This window comes from Engystomops pustulosus, chromosome 6 (genome assembly GCF_040894005.1).
Source record: "Engystomops pustulosus chromosome 6, aEngPut4.maternal, whole genome shotgun sequence".
Lineage (NCBI taxonomy): Eukaryota > Metazoa > Chordata > Amphibia > Anura > Leptodactylidae > Engystomops > Engystomops pustulosus.
Genome location: NC_092416.1, coordinates 20,760,918 through 20,788,441, shown reverse-complemented (window position 1 = coordinate 20,788,441; position 27,524 = coordinate 20,760,918). Strand labels below are relative to the sequence as shown.

Sequence of the window (27,524 nt, the reverse complement as noted above, 5' to 3'; positions counted from 1 at the left end):
TGGCTGACCTCCTCTAGGGTATAGTGTAAGAGAGTCAACCTCTGTCCATTCTGGTGACCCCAAACCCTCTGATGTACTACCAACTCTTTACATTTATTCTTCCTTACAATAATACATTTATTACATTCCATGGAGGTCGGAATTTTGTTTGTTGTCTTTCTGGTGCAACGACCTTCCTTGAAACGGGGAGAACCTCGCTGGACCTGATTGTCCTGGTCTTGTTTCAGCCCTACTATTCCTCTGCCCCTAAGTAAAAGTTCCCCTTTTAGATGTTATTTGTAACCATTGTAACTATCGTATCCACACGAGTTTAAGCCAAGTTGGTTATTTTCAGGACAGAAATTGTCAGAATACATACGGTAGTTATTTTTGACCATTTTGACCATTTACAGGCGGTCCCCTACTTAAGAACACCTGACTTACAGACGACCCCTAGTTACAAACGGACCTCCAGTTGTTGGTAATTTATTGTACTTTAGCCTTAGGCTACAATGAACAGCTATAACAGATATCACAGGTGTCTGTAATGAAGCTTTAGTGTTAATCCTGGTTCTTATGACAATCAAGCATTTTTAAAATCCAATTGTCACTAAATAATTTTGGCTGGGGATGCAATTATAAAATATACAGTTCCGACTTACAAACAAACTCAACTTAAGAACAAACCTACAGACCCTATCTTGTATGTAACCAGGGGACTGCCTGTATAAGATAATGCTATAGTCACCAACAGTCTGGAGTTATCCCAGATTTTGCCTGATTTTGTTAAAAATCCTGAAAATGTAATAGTTAGAGATGAGCGAACACTAAAATGCTCGGGTACTCGTTATTCGAGACGAACTTTTCCCGATGCTCGAGTGCTCGTCTCGAATAACGAACCCCATTGAAGTCAATGGGAGACTCGAGCATTTTTCAAGGGGACCAAGGCTCTGCACAGGGAAGCTTGGCCAAACACCTGGGAACCTCAGAAAAGGATGGAAACACCACGGAAATGGACAGGAAACAGCAGGGGCAGCATGCATGGATGCCTCTGAGGCTGCCTAATCGCACCATTATGCCAAAATTATGGGCAACAGCATGGCCATGACAGAGTGACAGAATGAAGCTAGATAGCATCTAAAACATGCAATAATTGACCCTGACACTATAGGGGACGGCATGCAGAGGCAGCGGCAGCAGGCTAGAGAGTGTCATGGCGACATACCCTAAATGGACTCAGGCTTCAAACCAATGGGTGGCAGAGAGGAACCAAAGGAGGTGAGCAAGAAGTGCTCAAATAATATCGGTACATGATAAAAGTTTGCCAGTATATTTTGTGGATTACACAGCAGGGTGGCGACAAAGTTAACATGGAAGCCATGAAAACAACCCAAAATTCTGCCTGACACAGCTCGTTTGATAAGGGGACCATGTATGGAGGCAGTGAACTAGTAGTAGATTAAAGGTGCTGCAGTTAAAACTATGTTAGTTGGATCTTGGCATGGAGCTGGCGCTCCGCTGCCAGGCGAGTTTTCGCCAATCCAAGCCCCTGTCTCTAGGCTACTCCCCAAACAGCACTTCTAAGAACCTTTTGTATAAGATCAAGTGTAGTAGCGTTCTTATAAGTTTAGGATATGCCGGGTGAGGGGAATGTAAACAGATGCGCAAGAAGCGCATGATGCGCATGGAGCTGGCGCTCCGCTGCCAGGCGAGCTTTCGCAAATCCAAGCCCCTGTCTCTAGGCTACTCCCCAAACAGCACTTTTGTATAAGATCAAGTGTAGTAGCGTTCTTATAAGTTTAGGATATGGCGGGTGAGGGGAATGTAAACAGATGCGCAAGAAGCGCTGAAATAATATCCCTAAATGGTAAAAGTTTGCAAGTATATTTTGTGGATTACACAGCAGGGTGGCGACAAAGTTAACAACTTTGATGTGGAATCCATGAAAACAACCCAAATTTCTGCCTGACACACCTCGTTTGATAAAGGGACGATGTATGGAGGCAGCTATATGGACGACTTTTGGAGGTAGGAATGGAGACAACGTGTGGAGGCTGCTATGGAGACAATTTAATTTGGATAGTGCCTGTATGTGGCAGTCCCAAACATTTTTCAAACCAGAGGAGCAGGTAGGTGGCCCTCCAGTAAAATGGGATAGATTGAGTGCCTGTATGTGGCAGTCCCAAAAATTGTTCAAACCAGAGGAGCAGGTAGGTGGCCCTCCAGTAAAATGGAATAGATTGAGTGCCTGTATGTGGCAGTCCCAAAAATTGTTCAAACCAGAGGAGCAGGTAGGTGGCCCTGCAGTAAAATGGAATAGATTGAGTGCCTGTATGTGGCAGTCCCAAAAATGTTTCAAACCAGAGGAGCAGGTAGGTGGCCCTCCAGTAAAATGGGATAGATTGAGTGCCTGTATGTGGCAGTCCCAAAAATGTTTCAAACCAGAGGAGCAGGTAGGTGGCCCTCCAGTAAAATGGGATAGATTGAGTGCCTGTATGTGGCAGTCCCAAAAATGTTTCAAACCAGAGGAGCAGGTAGGTGGCCCTGCAGTAAAATGGAATAGATTGAGTGCCTGTATGTGGCAGTCCCAAAAATGTTTCAAACCAGAGGAGCAGGTAGGTGGCCCTCCAGTAAAATGGGATAGATTGAGTGCCTGTATGTGGCAGTCCCAAAAATGTTTCAAACCAGAGGAGCAGGTAGGTGGCCCTCCAGTAAAATGGGATAGATTGAGTGCCTGTATGTGGCAGTCCCAAAAATGTTTCAAACCAGAGGAGCAGGTAGGTGGCCCTCCAGTAAAATGGAATAGATTGAGTGCCTGTATGTGGCAGTCCCAAAAATTGTTCAAACCAGAGGAGCAGGTAGGTGGCCCTCCAGTAAAATGGGATAGATTGAGTGCCTGTATGTGGCAGTCCCAAAAATGTTTCAAACCAGAGGAGCAGGTAGGTGGCCCTCCAGTAAAATGGAATAGATTGAGTGCCTGTATGTGGCAGTCCCAAAAATTCTTCAAACCAGAGGAGCAGGTAGGTGGCCCTCCAGTAAAATGGAATAGATTGAGTGCCTGTATGTGGCAGTCCCAAAAATTGTTCAAACCAGAGGAGCAGGTAGGTGGCCCTGCAGTAAAATGGAATAGATTGAGTGCCTGTATGTGGCAGTCCCAAAAATGTTTCAAACCAGAGGAGCAGGTAGGTGGCCCTCCAGTAAAATGGGATAGATTGAGTGCCTGTATGTGGCAGTCCCAAAAATGTTTCAAACCAGAGGAGCAGGTAGGTGGCCCTCCAGTAAAATGGGATAGATTGAGTGCCTGTATGTGGCAGTCCCAAAAATGTTTCAAACCAGAGGAGCAGGTAGGTGGCCCTCCAGTAAAATGGAATAGATTGAGTGCCTGTATGTGGCAGTCCCAAAAATTGTTCAAACCAGAGGAGCAGGTAGGTGGCCCTCCAGTAAAATGGGATAGATTGAGTGCCTGTATGTGGCAGTCCCAAAAATGTTTCAAACCAGAGGAGCAGGTAGGTGGCCCTCCAGTAAAATGGAATAGATTGAGTGCCTGTATGTGGCAGTCCCAAAAATTCTTCAAACCAGAGGAGCAGGTAGGTGGCCCTCCAGTAAAATGGAATAGATTGAGTGCCTGTATGTGGCAGTCCCAAAAATTGTTCAAACCAGAGGACCGGGTAGGTGGCCCTCCAGAAAAATGGAATAGATTGAGTGCCTGTATGTGGCACTCACAAAAATTGTTTCAAACAGAGGACCGGGTAGGTGGCCCTCCAGAAAAATTAAATGCATGAAGTATAGCAAGAGCCAGTGGGCCCTGTCAAAAAATAGCCATTTTCCTCTGCTTTACTGTACAAAGAGGAGGAGAAGGAGGAAAATGAGGAGGAGGAGGAGGAGTGGATCAATTATTCAGGTTGAGCTTCCTTCACCTGGTGGAGATTGGAAATTCTGAGAAATCCAGCCTTTATTCATTTTAATAAGCGTCAGCCTGTCAGCGCTGTCAGTCGACAGGCGTGTACGCTTATCGGTGATGATGCCACCAGCTGCACTGAAAACCCGCTCGGACAAGACGCTAGCGGCAGGGCAGGCAAGAACCTCCAAGGCGTACAGCGCCAGTTCGTGCCACATGTCCAGCTTTGAAACCCAGTAGTTGTAGGGAGCTGTGTGATCATTTAGGACGATGGTATGGTCAGCTACGTACTCCCTCACCATCTTTCTGTAAAGATCAGCCCTACTCTGCCGAGACTGGGGACAGGTGACAGTGTCTTGCTGGGGTGACATAAAGCTGGCAAAAGCCTTGTAAAGCGTACCCTTGCCAGTGCTGGACAAGCTGCCTGCTCGCCTACTCTCCCTCGCTACTTGTCCCGCAGAACTACGCACTCTGCCGCTAGCGCTGTCAGAAGGGAAATACTGTTTCAGCTTGTGCACCAGGGCCTGCTGGTATTCATGCATTCTCACACTCCTTTCCTCTGCAGGGATGAGAGTGGCAAGATTTTGCTTGTACCGTGGGTCCAGGAGAGTGAACACCCAGTAATCGGTGCTGGAATAAATTCTTTGAACGCGAGGGTCACGGGATAGGCAGCCTAGCATGAAATCTGCCATATGCGCCAGAGTACCAACGCGTAAGAATTCACTCCCCTCACTGGCCTGACTGTCCATTTCCTCCTCCTCCAACTCCTCCAACTCCTCTTCTTCTGCCCATACACGCTGAACAGTGAAGGACTCAACAATGGTCCCCTCTTGTGTCTCGCCAACATTCTCCTCCTCTTCCTCCTCATCCTCCTCCACCTCCACCTCCTCCGATATGCGCTGAGAAACAGACCTCAGGGTGCTTTGGCTATCAACAAGGGAATATTCTTCCCCCGTCTCTTGTGACGAGCGCAAAGCTTCCGACTTCATGCTGACCAGAGAGTTTTTCAACAGGCCAAGCAGCGGGATGGTGAGGCTGATGATGGCGGCATCGCCACTGACCATCTGTGTTGACTCCTCAAAGTTACTCAGCACCTGACAGATATCAGACATCCACGTCCACTCCTCATTGTAGACTTGAGGAAGCTGACTGACCTGACTACCAGTTCTGGTGGAAGTTGACATCTGGCAGTCTACAATCGCTCTGCGCTGCTGGTAAACTCTGGATAACATGGTCAGTGTTGAATTCCACCTCGTGGGCACGTCGCACAACAGTCGGTGAGCGGGCAGTTGGAGGCGGCGCTGCGCTGCCCTGAGAGTGGCAGCATCTGGGCTGGACTTCCTGAAATGCGCACAGATGCGGCGCACCTTCGTGAGCAAATCAGACAGATTGGGGTATGTCTTGAGGAAACGCTGCACTATCAGATTTAACACATGGGCCAGGCATGGCACATGTGTCAGTCTGCCGAGTTGCAGAGCCGCCACCAGGTTACGGCCGTTGTCACACACAACCATTCCCGGCTTGAGGTTCAGCGGTGCCAGCCACAGATCAGTCTGCGCCGTGATGCCCTGTAATAGCTCTTGGGCGGTGTGCCTTTTGTCGCCTAGGCTCAGCAGTTTGAGCACCGCCTGCTGTCGCTTAGCGACGGCACTGCTGCTGTGCCTAGAGCTACCGACTGATGGCGCCGTGCCCACGGATGGTAGTTCGGAGGAGGAGGTGGAGGAGGGGTGGGAGGAGGAGGAGGCATAGTAGGCCTGAAACACCTGGACCGAGGTAGGCCCCGCAATCCTCGGCGTCGGCAGTATATGAGCAGCCCCAGGGTCAGTCTCGGTCCCAGCCTCCACCAAGTTAACCCAATGTGCCGTCAGCGATATATAGTGGCCCTGCCCGGCAGCACTCGTCCACGTGTCCGTGGTCAGGTGGACCTTGTCAGAAACGGCGTTGGTCAGGGCACGGATGATGTTGTCTGACACGTGCTGGTGCAGGGCTGGGACGGCACATCGGGAAAAGTAGTGGCGGCTGGGGACCGAATACCGAGGGGCGGCCGCCGCCATGAGGTTGCGAAAGGCCTCGGTCTCTACTAGCCTATAGGGCAGCATCTCCAGGCTAAGCAATCTGGAGATGTGCACATTAAGGGCTTGGGCGTGCGGGTGGGTTGCACTATATTTGCGTTTCCGCTCCAGCGTCTGGGGTATGGAGAGCTGAACGCTGGTGGATGCTGTGGAGGATCGTGGAGGCGACGATGGGGTTTTTGGGCCAGGGTCCTGGGCAGGGGGCTGACTAGCAGCTGACACAGGGGAAGGAGCAGTGGTGTGCACGGCCGGAGGTGAACGGGCTTGTTGCCACTGAGTGGGGTGCTTAGCATTCATATGCCTGCGCATACTGGTGGTAGTTAAGCTAGTAGTGGTGGAACCCCTGCTGAGCCTGGTTTGGCAAATGTTGCACACCACAGTCCGTCGGTCATCCGGTGTTTCCTTAAAGAACCTCCACACTTCTGAAGATCTAGCCCTCGCCGCAAGAGCCCTCACCACGGGAGCTTCACTAGTTGACAGTGGCGCTGATGCACCAGCTCTGGCCCTGCCTCTCCGTCTGGCCCCACCACTGCCTCTTCCAACCTGTTCAGGTCGAGGACTCTCCTCCGTCTCAGAAGCACTGTGTTCACCCGGCCTCTCAACCCAGCTTGGGTCTGTCACCTCATCATCCTCCGATCCCTCAGTCTGCTCCCCCCTCGGACTTCCTGCCCTGACAACAACTTCCCCACTGTCTGACAACCGTGTCTCCTCATCGTCGGACACCTCTTTACACACTTCCACTACGTCAAGAAGGTCATCATCACCCACAGACTGTGACTGGTGGAAAACCTGGGCATCGGAAAATTGCTCAGCAGCAACCGGACAAGTGGTTTGTGACTGTGGGAAGGGTCCAGAAAACAGTTCCTCAGAGTATGCCGGTTCAAATGGCAAATTTTGCTGGGAGGGGGCAGACTGGGGGGGAGGAGGCTGAGGTGCAGGAGCTGGAGGAGTGGGGATTTCGGTGACATGGGTGGACTGCGTGGAAGACTGACTGGTGGTGGACAAATTGCTCGAAGCATTGTCAGCAATCCACGACATCACCTGTTCGCACTGTTCTGGCCTCAACAGTGCTCTACCACGAGTCCCAGTAACTTCAGACATGAACCTAGGGAGTGTAGCTCTGCGGCGTTCCCCTGCTCCCTCATCAGCAGGTGGTGTCTCACCCCGCCCAGGACCACGGCCTCTGACCCCTGCAGTAGTTGGACGCCCACGTCCCCGCCCTCGTCCTCTACCCCTAGCCCTGGGGTTAAACATTTTTAAAATGAGAGTTATAACTTTTTTTTTTTTTTTACTTTTTTTTTTTTTTTTGTGTGTTTTTTTTGTGTTTTTTGTTTTTTTTTGTGTTTTTTGTTTTTTTTTGAGTTTTTAGAACCAAACAATCCTATCCTATTGCTATGGCTATTTTCTAGCCAAGTATCAAAGGAAGCACACTACTATGCCAGATGAGATGACACTGAGTTATTGCCTAATAGAAATCCAACCCCTACTGAATTTTGCCACTTCAGCCTTTGCTATGGATATGTGCGCCACTAAGCGCAGAACACAGCGGTCGCAAGTCTCACTACAAATTGCTCAGAATTGGCAAGTACATGCACTGCAGAAACTACAGCCACCAGCAGATCAACCAGAAATCAAATATATAGAATGCTACTGTAGGCTTCAAGAAGCTATTTGTATTCTCCTATGGCTATTTTCTAGCCAAGTATCAAAGGAAGCACACTACTATGCCAGATGAGATGACACTGAGTTATTGCCTAATAGAAATCCAACCCCTACTGAATTTTGCCACTTCAGCCTTTGCTATGGATATGTGCGCCACTAAGCGCAGAACACAGCGGTCGCAAGTCTCACTACAAATTGCTCAGAATTGGCAAGTACATGCACTGCAGAAACTACAGCCACCAGCAGATCAACCAGAAATCAAATATATAGAACGCTACTGTAGGCTTCAAGAAGCTATTTGTATTCTCCTATGGCTATTTTCTAGCCAAGTATCAAAGGAAGCACACTACTATGCCAGATGAGATGACACTGAGTTATTGCCTAATAGAAATCCAACCCCTACTGAATTTTCCCACTTCAGCCTTTGCTATGGATATGTGCGCCACTAAGCGCAGAACACAGCGGTCGCAAGTCTCACTACAAATTGCTCAGAATTGGCAAGTACATGCACTGCAGAAACTACAGCCACCAGCAGATCAACCAGAAATCAAATATATAGAACGCTACTGTAGGCTTCAAGAAGCTATTTGTATTCTCCTATGGCTATTTTCTAGCCAAGTATCAAAGGAAGCACACTACTATGCCAGATGAGATGACACTGAGTTATTGCCTAATAGAAATCCAACCCCTACTGAATTTTCCCACTTCGGTCTTTGCTATGGATATGTGTGCCACTAAGAGCTAAACACAACGGTAGCAAGTCCCCCTGCTAATTCCTCACAAAATGGTAAAAGATGCAAATTAAAATAAAAAAAGTAGAACGTTATTGTAGCCCTAAGAAGGGCTGTTGGGTTCTTTGAGAATCACTCCTGCCTAACAGTAAGCTAATAGAACACCCTAACGCTTTCCCTGACCAGCAGCAGCTCTCTCCCTAGCGGCATCCAGAGACAGAATGATCCGAGCAGCGCGGCCAGCGGCTAGTCTATCCCAGGGTCACCTGATCTGGCCAGCCAACCACTGCTATCGACGTGTAAGGGTACCACGTCATGCTGGGTGGAGTGCAGAGTCTCCTGGCTTGTGATTGGCTCTGTTTCTGGCCGCCAAAAAGCAAAACGGCGGGAGCTGCCATTTTCTCGAGCGGGCAAAGTATTCGTCCGAGCAACGAGCAGTTTCGAGTACCCTAATGCTCGACCGAGCATCAAGCTCGGACGAGCATGTTCGCTCATCTCTAGTAATAGTAGTTATGGGGGGGCCTCAATACAATCTGTGTGCTTCTGGATTGGTAACAAATTGCTTTTTCAGGTTTAAAAATCTGTGGCCTCAAAGGGATGTTCCCGCTTCAACAAATAAATGTTATTGTTTGTATAAATGAAAAGTTATATAATTGTCCAATATACAGGCGGTCCCCTACTTAAAGACACCCGACTTACAGACGACCACTAGTTACAGATGGACCCCTCTGCCCACTGTGACGTCTGGTGAAGTCTCTGGATGTTACTATAGTCCCAGGCTGCAATGATCAGCTGTAAGGTGTCTGTAATGAAGCTTTACTGATAATCCTTACTCCCATTACAGCAAAAAATTTTGAAACTCCAATTGTCGCTGGGGCACAAAAAAAATTGCCTTGAACTATAATTATAAAATATACAGTTTTGACTTACATACAAATTCAACTTAAGAACAAACCTTCGGAACCTTGTACGTAACCCAGGGACTGCCTGTACTTTCTATATCCATTTCTCTTCTGTTTTTTAGATCCTTAGCTTGCTCTATTTCTATATTTAGTAAATACAACTCTGCCCATGGTCACACAGGTGCACTGCTTGTGATATCCCTGGTCATGTGATGTCACACAGCTGCAAGGCTCATGAAATCCCTGGTCATGTGATGTCACACAGGTGCACAGCTCATGATTTCCCTAGTCATGTGATGTCACACAGGTGCACGGCTCATGAGATCCCTGGTCATGTGATGTCACACAGGTGCACTGCTTGTTATATCTTTGGTCATGTGATGTCACACAGGTGCACAGTCTATTATATCCCTGGTCATGTGATGTCACACAGGTGCACAGTCTATTATATCCCTGGTCTTGTGATGTCACACAGGTGCACAGCTCCTTAAATCCCTGATCTTGTGATGTCACACAGGTACACGGCTCATTATATCTCTGGTCATGTGATATCGCACAGCTCTGATTACTCTCTGTGGTACTAACAAACCGAGCACCTTTATCCTTTAATATTCACCCTTATGTGTATCAGTAACAGCCCATTCTTCTCCGCTACGTGAACATCGGGGCTCGCGGGTTGGATTGTGCCAGAGTTTTGGAGACCCGAAGAGGCAGCTGGTTGTGGGCAAGCCAAGGTGTTTCTTCACCCATGCTCTCGACCAACAGGTGAGCTTGTATGGTGTTTTTATAATGTGACCCAGAGTCAATAAACTAACAATTTAAGCAGATTATGAAAAATAATCATCATGTTGTGAAATTATGCCAGACCCTCCCCACAGAACTGGCTGTTATCAGAGAACAAATATGTACACGTGTTGCAGATAAGGTATGTCAATAGAAAGTGCCCTCATAAATATGAAGACGTGTAGAAAAGATGGCTGGAGAGAGATAATACCGTAGTTTAGGCTCAAGATATTTCTAGTGGTGGTTTTTTGGGTGCAGTAGGGATCTCGGGTGGGTTTGGGTATGGCTGTGGTTTTTCAATGGCAGTGTTGTTGTTCTCCTGACTCTTTTTGGTCTCTTTCTGGAGCTCACATTTCTAAACAGGTTCTAATAGATGTATGTCGTCATCCCAGGCCTCAAATTTATTTGACTACAGATCTACGAGAAGTTGAGAGAAGGTCTAAACTGCCCCGGTAGTTGAGAGAAGGTCTAAACTTGCCCCGGTAAGGGTGTGGTGTTCACCATTTTTGACCCCTTTTTGAGTTTGTGTAGATAACAAGCAGTTTTCACAGTTAAAGTTGTTTTCGCATATTATGGAGCAGCAAGAGAACTTGGTGTTGGATAATTGTGATAATGTGTTGGCACATTGGGGCACATTTACTTACCCGGTCCATTCGTGTTCCAGCGGCGGCTTCTCCGACGCACGTTCGGGTCTTCAGGCGATTCATGAAGGTCCTGCGCCCGATGTCCACCAGGTGTGGCTGTTGCGCCGAGGTCCGCCGAGTTGCGTCGGAGTTCACTGATCTCTTCCTGGCGCATGTGAGTATGGCCCGTGCGACCAATTTTTTTTTTTTAAATGCGGCGGTTTTTCCGAATCCGTCGGGTTTTCGTTCGACCACGCCCCCCCCGATTTCCGTCACGTGCATGCCGGCGCCGAAGCGTCACAATCCGATCGCGTGCGCCAAAATCCCGGGGCAATTCAGAGAAAATCGGCGCAAATCGTAAATATTCGGGTAACACGTCGGGAAAACGCGAATCGGCCCCTTAGTAAATGACCCCCACTGTATCTGTAGTCTAATTTAATGTAGTGTGATAAAGTGCAGTCGTGTCAGGAAAGGAGGGGTGAATTTACTTCTCCAGTGATATACCAAAGGCTGGTTGTAGTAGTAGGTTTTCTATGAATTGTTGGCTGATTATAGGAAGTCTAAATGAAAGGAAAATGTAAAGACCTCCACTGAATGATCCTGGCGATTCTGGTGACCCACATCCAATAGGTCCTCAATTTCAGATAGGATCTAACACCCAGCTAGCAGAGAATGCAGTTCTCGGTGCAGCTGTCTCTAAGCGACTGCAGCTTATCTCCCAATCAAATGTACCCTAATCACAGTTGAACTGCAGTAACCAGGTCTGACCACTACACAGAGAATGGCGCTATCTGCTTTGTGATTTGTCATTTACTGAAAACATCTGATCTGAAGGGGTGCTGGGTGGTGGATATATGTTAAATAATATGTAATAACTATTTTTGGAATAGAAAAACTTTTGAAGTTGACACATAACCATGTGGTAGTTTCCTCTCAACAAAGTCTACATATAATTACTGTCCGGTAGTGCATTCATAGCATTGCTAGCCTCAAAATGCATGAGGCAATTCCAGCAACAAGCCCCCCATGACTCCCTCACAATGTCCCCTTGAATGTCCTCCTCTTACTTGGAAGTGGCCTTTAGTATTAACTTGGTTTTCCCCTTTCGGCTCAGAAGACGGAGACGCCAGAGTCATAGAACAAATACCAGTAATGGCTCATCTAAAAGGCGACGATACTTTTGCATCGGCCAGGTTCAAAGCTGATTTTTATTGCATTACTAACTTGTGAACGTGTACGTTTGTTCTTGGCGACATTGTGATAACTTCTTGTTAGATAACATATCATCTGATAGGGGATGAGTAAACGTTTGCATAGTTCTGTTGTTTTCTTACTGCCATTATCCTTTGTATTGCCTTTATCCTGCTCCTATTACGGCTTAATCTGTAACAATTATGGCTCTTTTATAGCCACTATTAGATAAACCAGTCTTTTCTATAATTTACACTCCATTTCTGCTCCATTAGGGAAATATTATAATTATATCATGTAAAAAAAGACCTTCCTCCTCCTCCAAATGCCTCAATATCTTCAAATATTTGTAGATCACCTGATTCTGGCACAGTTGGAATTTTTTTCTCTGGCTTGCAAAGTTCCTGAGCAATGTGTGCCATTAGATTTGACAACAATATGGTATTTAGGGTCTCTATGTCAGGTGGGTGGAGCCAAAATGACTGCTTTAGCCTAGGACCACCCAATTGTCAATACAGGGCGTGTTAAGTATTTTGACTGATGAAAAAATTCCAACTGTTCCAAAATTGGTAGAGTGTACCTATTGAAAGGCGCAAAGAGCTGGTGTTGGTGAAGTTGGGAAAAGGTAATCTTTAAAGGGAACCTGTCATCATAAATTGGCCTAATAAACCACTACCAGTATGTTATCAAGAAGCTTCTTGACCATCTTTTTTTTCATGATCCTGTGTGGTGGCATCATCCATAAATTCAACTGTGAAGTGAGATGTTTCTTAGTTTTATGAAGTCAAGGAGGCGGAGAGTTAAACATTGAAGTCAAGCTCTCCCTGCCATATAAATTCCCTTCATTGTAATTGGTGGTCCTGCATCCAAGGACATCGTTGACCAGATCTCCTGAAATCCAGTGCATGATATCAATCACATAGGTGGAGGTATTCAGGAGCAGAGAGAGCTTGACTTCCGTGTTAAACTCTCCGCCTCCCTGACTTTATACAATCAATTTACATATAACTTCAAAGCTGATTTTCTGGATGATCCCACCACCATTGACCAATGAAAGAAACATCATCTAGAAGCTTTTCAACTACTTGACAACACACGGGTAGTGGTTTATGAGGCCAATATCTGGTTGAAGTCTCTTTGTTTTCTCTTCTAGAAAGCATGTATACAATATTCACATTGACTATATCCAAGTGTCCTTGTCGTGTCCTTGTCTTCTGTGGATCTTCCTATACACCTTTTTAGGGAACCAATACATAATCTCCCTATATATTCTTTATTAATACCTATTGCTTTTCAAATATGACCTTCCTTTTTTATATATACTCTGTTCCAGAGATCTTGGCCAGATTGAAGAGATTTCCTTTGATAAACAGTCTGGAATTTGCCAAAATTGTTTCAAATTATTGGAAAGAATATTGGAGATGAAACTTGTTTATGGGTGGGTCAGGGGCTTTCCCAACAATAAGTATCAGGAAACAATAGAGTTGAAGGTGCTGGAGTCCAGGGCGTGGCAGTGTTTGTATAGAGAGGCATCTATGTGTAACTATTGTAGTATCTGACCTTATCTGGTCCTGCAACAGTCATTTAATTTCTGGAATTGAATCTGCTAACACATTAATACGTCAACCATATTCCCAAATGATATTCAGATGATTCTGTTCATCCATTAATGGTTGGAAATTGTGACCTTATGGGGAACCTGTCACCAACCGTGCAGCTGTTAAACCCCTAAACATACCTTGTAGGATGTCTTAATTGCTGTCCGGACATGTCCTTATAATGATTCCGAGTCGGCCTAATGCTGAAATATCAATTTATATTCTCATGCAGGTAGCAGTCGGGGAATTGGGGTTCAGGGTAGAGCAGTCAAGTGCTCACCCACCCTCAAGGCCGCTGCGTCATGAAAATCCCACCTACTGCTCTCCGTTGAGTCGATGCCTGCCCTGCCTCCCCGTCCTCCTGCGCTTTTGTTGCAAATCTCGGACATGCAGTGCGCTCATTATCTCCTCTCCGGCCCTGCGTGTGTCTGGAGGAGGAAACGTGCACTGCGCATGCACCGCTGGCTGTACACTTCCACACCGCATACCTCCACTGGCAGCGCATGCGCAGTACGCGTTTCTCCCTAGAATTGATGTGAGATGACTCTGCTGACCAGCCCCATTCTACACAACTAAGATGACAAGAGATCTTCAGAATGCAGGAAGAATCACGCTCCTGTAGGGGTTATTAGCAAAACTGCTAAATTTGGCAATTTGTTTATGTGCATAGTAATAATCATTGTAGGATTATTGTAATGTCCATGCCAAGACGTTCCTCTCTCCCCGGATGGCAGATTAGGTGGCAATCCTGTTTGTATTTTCTTTGTGTGAACTGTGGTTTAGTTTTATTCTGTGTTTGGAATGATTGAGCCACACCCTGCTCTCTGTGGCTCCGCCCTGTCCAGCAAAGGGTTACTAGCCTGATGGGCAGCTGCTCCAGTCTGGAGGTCTATCCAGGATCAACCTTATATACCTGCTCAGTCCCATAACACAGCGCTTGTTATATTTCATATCACAGCTTTTTCTCGCTTGCGCTATGGCTTATTCTGGTTTAGTGATCCCGATAATTGTACCTTGGACTATTCTACTTGGACTCGGATTCTGTAAAGTTTTTACTATGTTGTGACCATGACACTGCTTCCTGTGTTGTTTATTTGTCAGTCTTGTTTCATGTCTGAACTGTGGCTGAGGTAGGGACCGTCTCCATGGTTGTCCCATTAAGATCTGAGAGGCAAGTAGGCAGGTGACAAATTTAGGACATTTAGCTTAGGGCTCACTTCCCTGTCTGACCTCACTGTGCCCCTTTCCTTCCTCCTTACAAGTATGCAATATATTGTTTTTTGAGGATGTTTTTCTTTTTAGAAACTGTGAAATCTGCAGTTGGATCTGGGAAGGAATATACTCATCATGTGGTTGTACCAATCAGCTTGGTTTAGGTTTGTCATGTTTAATATTGGATGGAAATTAGTTTTTAAAATAATTGGCTTAAAATATTAATGGGCTCAGGTTCTACATGTCACGGTGTGGAGCCAACATGCAGCAACAGGTGGATCTGCAGCAAGTTTATAGAGAATAGAACAGGTAGCAGACAGCGCCGTTCTCTGTGTAGTGGCTGATCCAGGTTACTACAACTTGTGAATAGTAGCTGATATGTTGTAACCTATTGAGATCCTATTCTATAGATAGGGTGTGATCCCTTTTAAGTTTACATGTGCAAGAACATATCAGTACTCTATTCTATAGTATTCTATTACATATATATTTTTTTTTTTTATTAGGATTGTAGTGTTAATCACATCTTGTGCGGCTGTAACTTGCATTTCCTGTTTCCATTTATAACAATAACCCCAGCACTTAATCTTTGGTTCTTTTGTGTCTCATATTGATACAATCTACAATCTAATCACAATCTAATGTAGTCACGGTATATAAACTTTTATAGTACAGGCAGTCCCCTACTTAAGGACACCCAACTTGCAGACCACCCCTAGTTAAAGACGAGCCCTCGGCCCCTGTGACCTCTAGTGACCTCTCTGGATACTTTACTATAGTCCTAGGCTGCAATGATCAGCTGTAAGGTGTCTGTAATGAAGCTTCATTGATAATTCTTGATCCCATTACAGCAAAAGATTTTGGAACTCCAATGGTCACTGGGGAAAAAACATTTTTTTCTGGAGCTACAATTATAAAATATACGCTTTCGACTTACATACAAATTCAACTTAAGAACAAACCTATGAAGCCTATCTTGTACGTAACCTGGGGACTGCCTGTATATACGTAATATGAACTTGTTTTTTCCTTTCTATGTTTCTGCTTTGCCCTTTTGCACCCAATATGCTTATTAGGCTCTTTACTGTCAAGTGGGCGGTACAAAGGACAGTTCTGATAAGGACAGCGCACCGACAGAAAAGAGCCTGTATAGCATGAACTTATGGCATAGATTGTTTAGGGCTGGAGGAGGGTAAATAAAAATTTGGTACTTCATTATAGGAAAAGATTCATTCTGATCGTTGACATTGGCTTTTTTCAGGCCACCTTTTCAGGGGATGTCTGCTCCAATGAGGATTCTGGGTAAGGAATATGCAAATATGATTTCCAAGGTGGAAAAGGAAAAATATGCCCAAGTGCTACATTAAATAACGCAGCTCCTTCTGCATCTATATCTGACTTGCACAATGTTCGGTAATATGAGCTGGTATAATAGTTAAACTAGTGAGACTTTTCCAAAAACAGTAGTAATCTGCAGACAGTGCTGTTCCATTGTTATTGTATCTTGTCAGTATAGTATGTATCAGCCTGTATATATATATTATTATTATCTAATGAAATGACATCACTGACCTTGCCCTTAGTAACAATGAGATGACTCTGCTGAGCTGCTCCATTCTACACAGTTAAGATGATGAGTGGTCTGCAGAAAACAGCAAGAATCAGGCTGTTCTATCTCCTTTAGTGGTCAATAGAAAAGTAGTAGTAGTGCTGGGTGGTAATCATTATATAATATATTATTTTTGAGGTTATTTTTCTTTTAAGAAACTCTGAAATCTGAGGTTGGAACTGGGAAGGAATATAAACACTACGGGGGAAATGTATCCCTCCTATTGCTTTCTTTTTTTGCAACTTTTTGTGAGACTTTTTGCAGTTTGCAACTTCTTAGGTGCAGAATCAAAAGTGTACCAAAGTTATCTGCCTCAACGATTTAATGCAGTGGCCGTATTTAGCTTTGTAGCCCAGAAGTTTGTGCAACTTTTGGGCTCTGGAATTGTCCCATTCTTGCGCCTGACAAGTCACAAAACAGAACATGCTAGACCCAGACTCTCTTTTGGTAAACTACTATTTGGGACTAAAAAGTCGCACACCACCATACCAGCCACATTGTCCCCTATAAGTCCCCCCTCTCCATGGGACTGGACTGCAGTACCAGTCTGGAACTTGGCTTTCCCCTATTGCAGTGATGGCTAACCTATGACACGCGTGTCAGTGCTGACACACGTAGCCATTTTCACTGACACGCGGCTGCCTGAGAGTTAAGTTTCATCCTACATGACCAGGTGCAGTAGCCGGGAGGCTGAGAGATTGCACTGAGCTTCCAGCACCCCCCCCTCCTCCTCCTCCCCGAACCGATCTCTCCCCATGTGTGAGCTGTGCCTAATGTCTCCAGTCAGCACAGGTATCAGCATGGGGCACAGCAGGAGAGGTGACCCGGCCATACACCCAGGAGGCTCCTCTGCAGCTCCTGATAGTTGTGGTGGGGGAGGGAGGCAGCACAGTCAGAGGTCACATCGCTGCTGCCTCCTGTGATGTCCCAGCAGCTGCCACCTCTACACTGACCATCTCCACAGCAGGGGCAAGGGAGGACAACCACTCTCATCATATAGTAAGTAAGGTCAGCGCACTGTATGATAGAAGACAGTCATCAGGGCTTGTGTGTCAGTTTTGTGACGTACAAATAATAGCAACGCGTTGCAAATCGCCAGACATTGCGATTATTTTGCTTCTCACACCTTCTCCATGCCAAGAGGGCATAAGGGAGATGCAGACAGCGGCACCTGCGCCCTCGCTATAACCTGTGAACTTTCATGACTGAAAGTTCACATGTTACTAAGCATTTCCTCACGCGTCTGATTGTAACCGATCTATTACAAGGTGTGATTTACCCATAGTAATAGATGATTGGGAAAATCCCCATATACTGCCAGACTGTAGTATGGCAGTACATGGTAGGATCAATCAGACAACCTACAGTTAAAGTACCCTAGAAGTTAAATAGTATACATATTTGTTATTTAAACTATAAATATCACAAAATTATGTTTTTTTTGTCAAGGTGACACACCACCGGGTTATGCTCGGTTTTTTGGCAAATTTTGACACACCAAGCTCAAAAGGCTGCCCATCACTGCCCTATTGCAACAGAAGAAGGAAAAAAATCTTATTGGGGTCTCGCAACAAAAATTACTGGATCAACTGGAAAGGCACCAAAACTTGCCCATTCTCCAGTTTTCAGGGCAATTGTGGTGGAGAATTGGTGTTGGCCGGAGCACGGATGTGTCTGTTCATAATAACCTTGTAGTTCTTACAAGATAATTCATGAGTTGTACAGTCTTTTATTAGGATTGAAGTGTGACTCGTGGCTCCTGTAACTTGTCACGGCAGGTGTTTCCTGTTCCCATTAATAAAACTAAGCTGAGCACTTACCCCACAGGGGTTTATTTTTGGCTTGTAGAGATACAATCTGATGTAGTTGTATAAACACTTGTGTAATGTGAACTTGTTTCTTCTTTTCCATATTTCTGCTTTGCCCTTTGGCACCCAATATTGGGCTCCGATAAGGACCACCCACATGACAGAAGGGAGCCTATTTAGCATGAACTTATGGCACAGATTGCATACTACTATCATAATCAATAGAGGGAAAGATTCATTCTCGTCATGGAGATTGCTTTTTCAGACGCCTTTTGCAGGGGATGTATTCCTCACTAGGGATTTGGGGTAAGGAATATGCAAATATGGCGGAAAAGGAAAACTTCACCATAACAAATGTGTCATGAATCCTCCTGGGATAGTGATGTAATGTTACCACTCAGTGGCGTAGCTTGGGGATCAGATTTAAGTGGGCCCCCAGTCAAGTTATATCAATGTTAGAGAGGCCCATAGCTCCCGGCTGTACTATTCAATTCAGCTGTATCGTGTCTTGTAGAGCGTCAGTTAGAATCCAAATTGGTGAGGGCATATAAAATATAACTTTTAATACAATGGTTAAAAGATAGTCGTGATTCTATCACATACAATAAGAAACAAACAGCATGCTGACCAGAGTCAGAAACAAGCAGTATGCTGACCAGGGTCTAAATATTGGTACGCTTAGAGGGTACAAATGACCAACACAGTATGATGCAAACACAAACAGCATGAGGTATATAGACTCAGATGATAATGGGGTAAGTAAGAACCTCCTGTGAAGAGAAAATATCCAAATGCAAACACATACAGCATCAATAATATAGACTCAAGATGGGGGACTACAATGTAAAAGAAAAAGAAATTGGAACAATCTCACCCATCCCGTAGTAGGACCAGACGAGGGTAGTAGATGAAGGGTCACAGGCACCTCTTGATCAGGAGAAGATGAGTAAACTGCCCCTACTAAGCCCTCTACTACACTCGCCCTATATGCCCACGTATAGCTCCCGTCCTGACAAGGACGGTCCCAGGTTATCCCTGTTGTATAGAGTAGCCCTGGTAAGCCCTATGGGTACTCAAATCCAAAAGCGTTCCCGACGCGTTTCCAGTGCCACACTTGGTGGAACTTTCATCAGGGGAAAATTGATTTTAGTTCATAGTCCTGCAGGGAGTCTGACAGTGGTCAGCAATGCTGGATAAGCAATGGCCCAATCCATTCCCGTTATAACCGTCTAGTACATAGTGAGGGTATTTAAGGTTGTAGGTGAATAGGTGCCCACCCCCAAACCTTACAAGCCTCCTCACTATTGGTCCGACAGGCCTCATTCACATATAGGCCAATAGTGACCCATCAGCAGTATACAAGGTCGCATACGATTGGATGCGAAAATCATTTTGTGATAGTAGGGTTAAGCAGTGCATAACTAGCGTGGGGTACCAGTTTGACTCACCACGTGCACCGCCATTGATTCCATCCAGCGTCTCCACGTGTTGATGAATACACAAAGGGTACTTCCGGTCCGGTTATCATCGCGGCGCGTCACTTCCGGTGTCGCGACTACGTCACTTCCGGTACCCCGGACTGCATCAACAGATAGAGTAACCAAGGAGACGCGAGGGTGGTTTGGAGGCGTGGCGAGGCTGACCACATTAGTCTGGCAGCCCCGTTCACAGTCTCCTAGACCATCCTAGGTTAAAGGAGTGCATATTCAATATGGATGGAAAGGTTCACATCCATTACTCATACAACCCATAGGACAGATAGTTACCGGAATGGCCCCCCTTATAAAGAATATTAACCGGAATAATCCCAACAACCGAAGGGATAAGAGCAAACATATATCCAGGTCAAGTAGGGGTTAGCCGTGTATATTCAGGAAAAGAGGGACATATGACAATGGCCAATGCGGTAACATAACGACACTCTAGAAACAAATGATTATTTTGGTTGGTTTGGAGGCTAAGAGAATACAAACACAAAACTATAGACACAAAATTAAGCTAACTGTACAGTCAGAATTTTGGCAGCGAAAACCACATATCTCGGAAAAGGAATCGAGAAATATTATCAGTGAACCACCATCTTAAATCAGATAAATGGTGCGTAGGATACATTTTCGTTCAGGCCTTTGGGGGATACTGTATCACACCAGAAGATCCATTTAGCTTCCCTCTGAAGTATATATTGTATTAAAAGTTATATTTTATATGCCCTCACCAATTTGGATTCAGACTTTGATAGGGTTGGTGTCAAACTAATCTTTGGCCTTTTCCATGGTACATGTATGTAATTAGGCCCCCATTGTGAGCTTTTTTGTAGAGCGTCAGTTAGGGGGCTGCTCCGATCACAGCCCCGGGACTGCCAGTGCCCGGGGCTGCGCGATCTGCTTCTGGAGAGCCGGGTCATGCCTTCTAGCTTCCTGCGCAGCATGCTCAGTGTGTCACATAATACAGTGTAGTACATCTGTATTACACTTTATTAGGTGAAGAATAGCTTGAACAAGAGATCAGTGGATCAATGTTCAAGCCAACCTGTAAAAGTAAAGAAAAAAACTTAAAAACACTAATTAAACACACTTTTGAATAAAAAGAATTAATTAAATAAAGTTAAAGTCCCCTAAACACAAACATTCGCTATACACATCTAATAAAGTAAAAAAAAAAACCCTGAAAATCACCAAAACCCCACATATTTGGTATCGCTGTGTCCGTAACAATCCGTACAATAAGTCAGAAATATTATTGGACCCGTACGGTGAACACAGTAAAAACAAAACCCGAAAAACTTGCCAAAAAATGTTTAATTTGTCATAAAATCCCTTAACAAAAATGTTCCAAAAAGTGATCAAAAAAGTTATGTGCGCCAAAATGGTACCACTGAAAAGGACAACTCAATACATAAAAAATAAGCCCTAAGCCAGCTCTGTCAACCAAAAAATATTAAAGTTATATCCCCGAAAAGATGGCGATGCAAAAACAAATGAGATTTTCTTTATATACGTTTTTTTCCAGTAAAAATGTAAAAATAAATAAAAACTACATAAATGAGGTATCACCATAATCGTAGTAATCTGTAGAGTAAAGATAATATATTATTTTTAGTGTACGGTGTACAACCCCAAAAAAGTATAAAAAAGGAAACCAAAATCGACAATTTTCTTTTCACAAAGAGGTTTCAATTGTATTGAAATGTTCAGACTAAGGCAGGTGCCACCTCATCCAGGGACACATGTAAAGTGGTGATTATTTTTCGGACTATAAGGCGCACAAAAAATCCTTTGATTTTCTCAGAAATCAATGGTGCGCCTTATAGTCCAGTGCTCCTTATATATGAACCATACTTACAGACAACAGCTGGCTTGTACTGCACAGGTCTGCCCCCTGCTGGTCATTCATCCTTATAATCAAGTGCGCCTTATAATCCAGTGCGCCTTATATATAAACCTAGACGTTTTAGCAGGCATTTATTGATGGTGCGCCTTATAATCCGGTGCACCTTTTAGTCCGAAAAATACTGTATAATAGTTAGTAGCCAGTTCAGGACAGGAGAGAGAGGAGATGGGGGACAGTGATGACCGCAAAGTTTCAGCGGCACGTGGGTTCCAGTAATTGTGATAGTTGGGCAGATTCTGTAAAGGAGAGCAACTATTAACAGTAAAAGAGAGAAGGTTATGGTCTGAAAGTGGAAAGGCAGAATTAGTGAAGTCAGAGACTGAAGTAGAAAAGACCAGGTCTAGGATGTTTCCCTCCTGGTGGGTAGGAGAATCAGTAAGTTGTGAGAGACCTCCCAAAGGGGAGGTGCAAAGAAGGGAAGATGAGAGAGGGTACAGGAAGAATGACCCGGAAAGTTCATTGTGGGGAGAGGTGTGTGCCTACCTCTCCTCCCTGCCTATTCTCAGGTCTAGAGGAGTGAAAGAATTATAAGCCACTAAAGCACAGAGCAGCAGGGGAGGCAGTGTCATCCTGCTGGATCCATGTTTCAGTGATGGTCAGCAGGTCAAAGGACTTGTAAAGAAACAGATCATGAATGGATTCAAGTTTATTGCACACAGAGAGGGCGTTCCAGAGGGCACATATAAAAGTAAGAGGAAAAGAGATAGAAGATGGGATACATTGGATATTGATGAGGTTTGCAGGGTTTCTATGAGTAATGGAATGTTTGGTACTGAAAGAAGTGGGACCAGGGTTTGGAGAGATATCACCTGCCGCTAGTAGGAGGAGAATAGACAGAGATATGAAATGGTTTAAAGACTTAGAGGATTTTCTCAGCTTTGCAGAAGAAAAAAGTGGAATGGAGTGGTTAAAAAAAAAAGCTTAGAGTGCATGAGAGGAGAATGGAAGGAATGGAGGAGAAGGAAGAAACAATGGCATACAAGGTCCTGTAGACATCAGGGAGTAAGAGTTGAGCTGCAGTAGTGTTTTATCCTCCATTATCTAGACCTCCAACAGTACTGTCATTAAAACTGTTAACATGTTGACCTGACTCTCAAGTATCGGCGTATAATAAATTCTCCCCCTAGTATTGCCAGAGCAGTGCAACAGTGCTGTAGTGTAAAGTGTAAACTAAGATGAGAGCCACTTGTATAGAGCAGGTGTTATTGTGGCATATAAAGTGGGGAAACCACCCCCTGGCTGTCTGTATGCCCCCTACCTGATAAATGGGTGAACTAAGACTGTTCACATTTGGACAGAAGGTTGTTGTTATTCAGTATCCGGAGAAGGATGATGTATAGAAGAAAACCTGGAGCTAAAATATCATTATCATCAATTATCATCAACCTATCATTAATATCATTATTCTATCCAAAGGTCATGCCCCTGATGTCTGGTTGACTGGGGCCTAACACCCAGTATACCTAAATATCGTGTTTTCTCATCAGTAGTGAGTAGAATAGGAAGCAGACAGCACTTGCCATGCTCTACACTGCAGCACTGCTCTGTCAATAGTAGAAATGTTTTATTGAGCTCCCTCTAGTGGTGGAAGCAAATGCTTTGTTATCTAAAGTGGTCTTCTCCTCTTTGCGGCAGATCATGCCAGGGAAGCCTCAGCCAGGCAAATCTCTAGAAGTGACCATTGCAGTGTAAAAAACTAAATAAATGACAACCCTGTAACAAAAGTAAGGCTTAAGTACACTACAATAGGAGCCACTTGTATAGAGCTACTGTTATTTTGGTATATAAAGTGAGGAAACCACCTCCTTGCTGTCTTTATGCCCCCTACCTGATAATATGATGATAATTGAAGAACTTTAAATTGTTCAGTAGTGATGAGAAGACTCGAGAAAGTTTGGGCTCAGCCAAACCCACTGGGGGCATTTGAAGAGATAATACCAGTGACTGGTGTAAACCCAATGTTATTGGCGAGAACTGAAGTTTTGTGGGTCTACTCAGCACTAACGTTCAGTAATTATATCCTTTATCGTCAAGTTCAAGGACAGCTATAAATAATTGCTTTTTCTCAACAGGATTACTATGGACCTAAAGTTTCCCATCGAAGAAGTGGGGTAAGTGAGCAGATATCTGTAATACATGTCAAAAAGTTAGAAGTCTATGTAGGGGAAGAGGTCCCCATTCAGGACCCTCACTAAGTAGCTTAAGTAAAGTCAATTTACTGTATACACACATAATTTTTTTTTAACAGTCCAACTAGCATAGCTCAAGAGATTGGTACTAGAAGTTTTTTCAGGATACTACTGAAACATAAATCACCCATGTAAAAAAATTGTACACCAGGTCTGGCAGAACAGGGGTGTAACTACAGTGGAAGAAGCCATAGCAGTTGCAAAGGGGCCCGCAGTGTCAGGGGGCCCCGTCATCCGACCTGACACATAAAAGAACTATTAGTGCACTATTATATACATATTATGCTTCATATTGTACAGCATACTATAGATGTAACAGTGCACATCTTCCACAGGACACAGCATGAATCAGCAGGAGAGAGGAGAGAGGGAGGGAACAGTAGAATGACAGGACAAGGGATCTCTCATCTCTAATTCCTGTAATTTCCCCATGTGGTTAGCAGCTATTGGGACAGTACCGTTCAAGTGTATAAATATTTATCCATGCATAAATGCGTGCTAAAAACTGTATAAATGTGTGTATGTATGTAAGAGTGTATAAATGTGTGTATGTATGTAAGAGTGTATAAATGTGTGAGTATACAAATATGTATATTTGGGTATGGTGGGTAGGTGGGCCCCATTCAGAGATCTGCTATGGGGCCTTGTTTCTCCTGCCACCCCTGTGACTGAAGCTTTCTAACAGTAAAAGTGGCACAGTAGTACTAGCCCAGTGTAAACTCTACTCCACACTAACGGTGCTACAAGATAATACAGATGCCTACAAGTACTAAAACCCCAGCTTTGTTCCCCATCTCCATACAACATCTTTATATGACTACTGTCCTTCGTGTAACCTTGTCCCTCCCTTGTCCCACATTTTTGTGAATGGTGCCCCACTTGTGCCCCTATTGGTAATATTAACAACCATCATAGTCCAGAATGCCAACCAGGCAATAAAAGGACTAAGGCCCAAATAACAAGGGAGCTTATTGCTTTGGTTGGGCCTTCACAAAGAGATCCAACAAGTGGTAAGATCATTTCATCACAAAAAATAAATCTACTTTTTCTTGTTTCAGGTTTTCTATAAACAAAAGCAGACAATTCCTCCAACCGTGTGACACCGGTCAAGATTGTGATAAGAAACCTTCACTACCCCCGGATGAGACTATTGAGCCACCCAGTATATCTGTCCCAAAAAAGAGCCAGAAGAGGAGGCAGAGGAAACCAAAAAGAAAGAAAATAAAAGCAGTGGGAGTCATCAAAGGCCGGAGTACAAAATCGGGTAAGTTTTAAAATCCAAATTGAATGAAAACTTGGATTCTATTCCTTCCTTGTGCCTGGTGCACGCCCAAAAATCTGGAAACCTGTGTAACCCGCATATGATAAAAAAAACTAAAAAGTCTAAAAAGTGAAGCCTCTATGGGCACATGTATCATAGTTTGGTCTCTCCGTGGTGAATTTTTGGTGACATTTGGCGGTCAGTTTTTGCGCCTTATGTATGATCACGTCTTTTTACTTGTGATACATGATCAGTTTTTCCTGTCCTGGTAGGCGCAAATTTTGGCCTCTTTTTGAGACTTTTTGTTGCAAATGTCTCAAATCCACATTGACTTAATTTTGGATTTGAGGCTGTGTCCTGCATTTTTAAACACTCTAGTCACACGCCAGGGAGATGATGACATATGAGGCTGCGGTCACACATTGCGTTTCACAACAGCTGCGGAGAGGTGATTTGTCTAATTACATTACTGTTAACATTGGAATTTACAAAACGCATAGTAAACACAATGTAAACACATGCGTCAAAGTTGCGTTTATATTGCGTTTTGTAAACGCAAATGTTAAAAGTAATGTAATTAGGCAAATCACCTCTCCTCAGATGTTGTAATTTGTTTAAAAATGCAATTAAAACGCTATGGGGGTAATTTACTAAGGGCCCGATTCGCGTTTTCCCGACGTGTTACCCGAATATTTCCGATTTGCGCCGATTGTACCTGAATTGTCCCGGGATTTTGGCCCACGCGATCGGATTGTGGCGCATCGGCGCTGGCATGCATGTGACGAAAATCGGGGGGGCGTGGCAGAGCGAAAACCCGACGGATTCGGAAAAACCGCCGCATTTAAAAACCGAAAATGTGTTGCTTGGGAAGAGCTTACCTTCACCTTGTCCAGCTCGGTGTATTCCAGCGCGTTAAGATGATTTTCAGCGGAGGAACTACCTTCATAAATCCCGTCTGGACCCGAATCCTGTTCAGAGAACGCGCCGCTGGATCGCGAATGGACCGGGTAAGTAAATCTGCCTCTATGTGTAAGCTCACCCTTAGAAGTAACCAATAAATTAAAAAAAAAATGTAAATGCAAACGTTTCAGAATTTTAAAAAAACAGGTAACTGTGCAAAATTTTAAACATTCCAATTTACATGTTAAAATAGGATCCATGAAAAAATCCTTCCTTTGCACCTGCCCTGGACCAGGTGCAGATTTCCGCCTAAAAAGTCGCAAAATTAAGCCAAAAAAGTGATACATAAGTGAAAAGTCGCACGGAACATCTGGGAAACAATCATACATAAGGCACAAGGTGCAGACCGAGGCGTACTTGAAAAACGACAGTGTAAAAAGTTCCAAAAAAAATTGCAAACACGACAAAAGTCGCAAAAACAAGACAGTTTGCCTAGCAGAAATAATGATACATGTCCCCATATGTGTTGTTTACACCATCAGTTATGGTCCTTAAAAAAACTTACCATTCAACTTTTGTTTTTTAAAAACCTCATGACACAAAAATTTCAATCTAACTGGTATGTGTTTTCTTTAGGTATTTTTCCGGGAAAAATTCGCCTGAATTTGCCTAAAAAAATCCTCGAAAAGTGTAAGTCATGGAAAAAAAATTAGCTACAGGGATACTGGTTCTAGACGTCCCTAAAGTTTGAACAGTATTGTTATTTAGTATTGTTAACCCTGCTAATAAATGGACCCTATGGGGCAGATTTACTTACCCGGCCCATTCGCGATCCAGCGGCACGTTCTCTGCGCTGGATTCGGGTCCGGATGGGATTTATGAAGGTAGTTCCTCCGCCGTCCACCAGGTGGCGCTGCTGCGCTGAAAATCATCTGATCGCGCCGGAATACACCGAGCTGGACCAGGTGAAGGTAAGCTCTTCCCAAGCGACTCATTTTCGGTTTTTAAATGCGGCGGTTTTTCTGAATCCGTCAGGGTTTTCGTTTGGCCACGCCCCCCGATTTCCGTCGGGTGCATGCCAGCGCCGATGCACCACAATCCGATCGCGTGCGCCAAAATCCCGGGGCAATTCAGGTACAATCGGCGCAAATCGGAAATATTCGGGTAACACGTCGGGAAAACGCGAATCGGGCCCTTAGTAAATGACCCCCTATGTATGTTAGTTGCATGCCGTAAGCATTTCCTGACAAGTCCTCCAAAATGTTTCCTGAAAAACTTTTGCTATGTGTTTGCTCTAGGTACTTTTCGTGGAAAACTGCGCCTGAAGATTCCTAAAAACATCACTGACCCCCGTAAGTCATAGACAAAAATGTATTTGTTTGGACCAAGTTTTGCATGCTTTACCTTACCAGAACCACTAGCGAGGAAAGACGTAGATAGACTTGATGTTGACATTCCTTTGGCATCTTTCACCTTGGTTAATTGTCCACCGGCCACAACTTTGCATTGGCCCTAGAAGAAGCGTGGCCTGTCCATAGGTAGTGCATGACACTGCTCTAAGGCCGCTGGAGATTTGTGCAACAATATTCCTAATGGTAAAGTGTCCATCATCAATAACCTTCATTCGGTCTACTTCTGGTCCACTGCTCAAAGTCAAGTTATTTGCTTTATAATAAATTTTATTGCTCAAAGTCAAGAATTTTGCTTTGTAATAAA

At 44.5% G+C, this 27,524-nt stretch overlaps 1 protein-coding gene across 7 annotated transcripts in view; it reads left to right on the top strand.

The window, feature by feature from the left end:
* LOC140134635 (uncharacterized) overlaps nt 1-27,524 on the top strand; it is a 52,534-nt gene that overhangs the window by 4,400 nt on the left and 20,610 nt on the right. For 3 of the 7 annotated variants that reach the window (XM_072155096.1, XM_072155094.1, XM_072155089.1), the window contains exons 1-5: nt 15,972-18,374; nt 23,531-23,569; nt 24,706-24,911; nt 26,445-26,498; nt 27,107-27,160. In XM_072155096.1, the coding sequence (XP_072011197.1) occupies nt 18,226-18,374; nt 23,531-23,569; nt 24,706-24,911; nt 26,445-26,498; nt 27,107-27,160 (502 nt within the window). In that variant the 5' untranslated portion in view covers nt 15,972-18,225. Of the gene's footprint in view, nt 1-9,875; nt 10,010-15,970; nt 18,375-23,530; nt 23,570-24,705; nt 24,912-26,444; nt 26,499-27,106; nt 27,161-27,524 lie in introns of those variants that run through there. The other 4 variants (XM_072155090.1, XM_072155091.1, XM_072155092.1 and 1 more) reach the window with 3 other exon arrangements.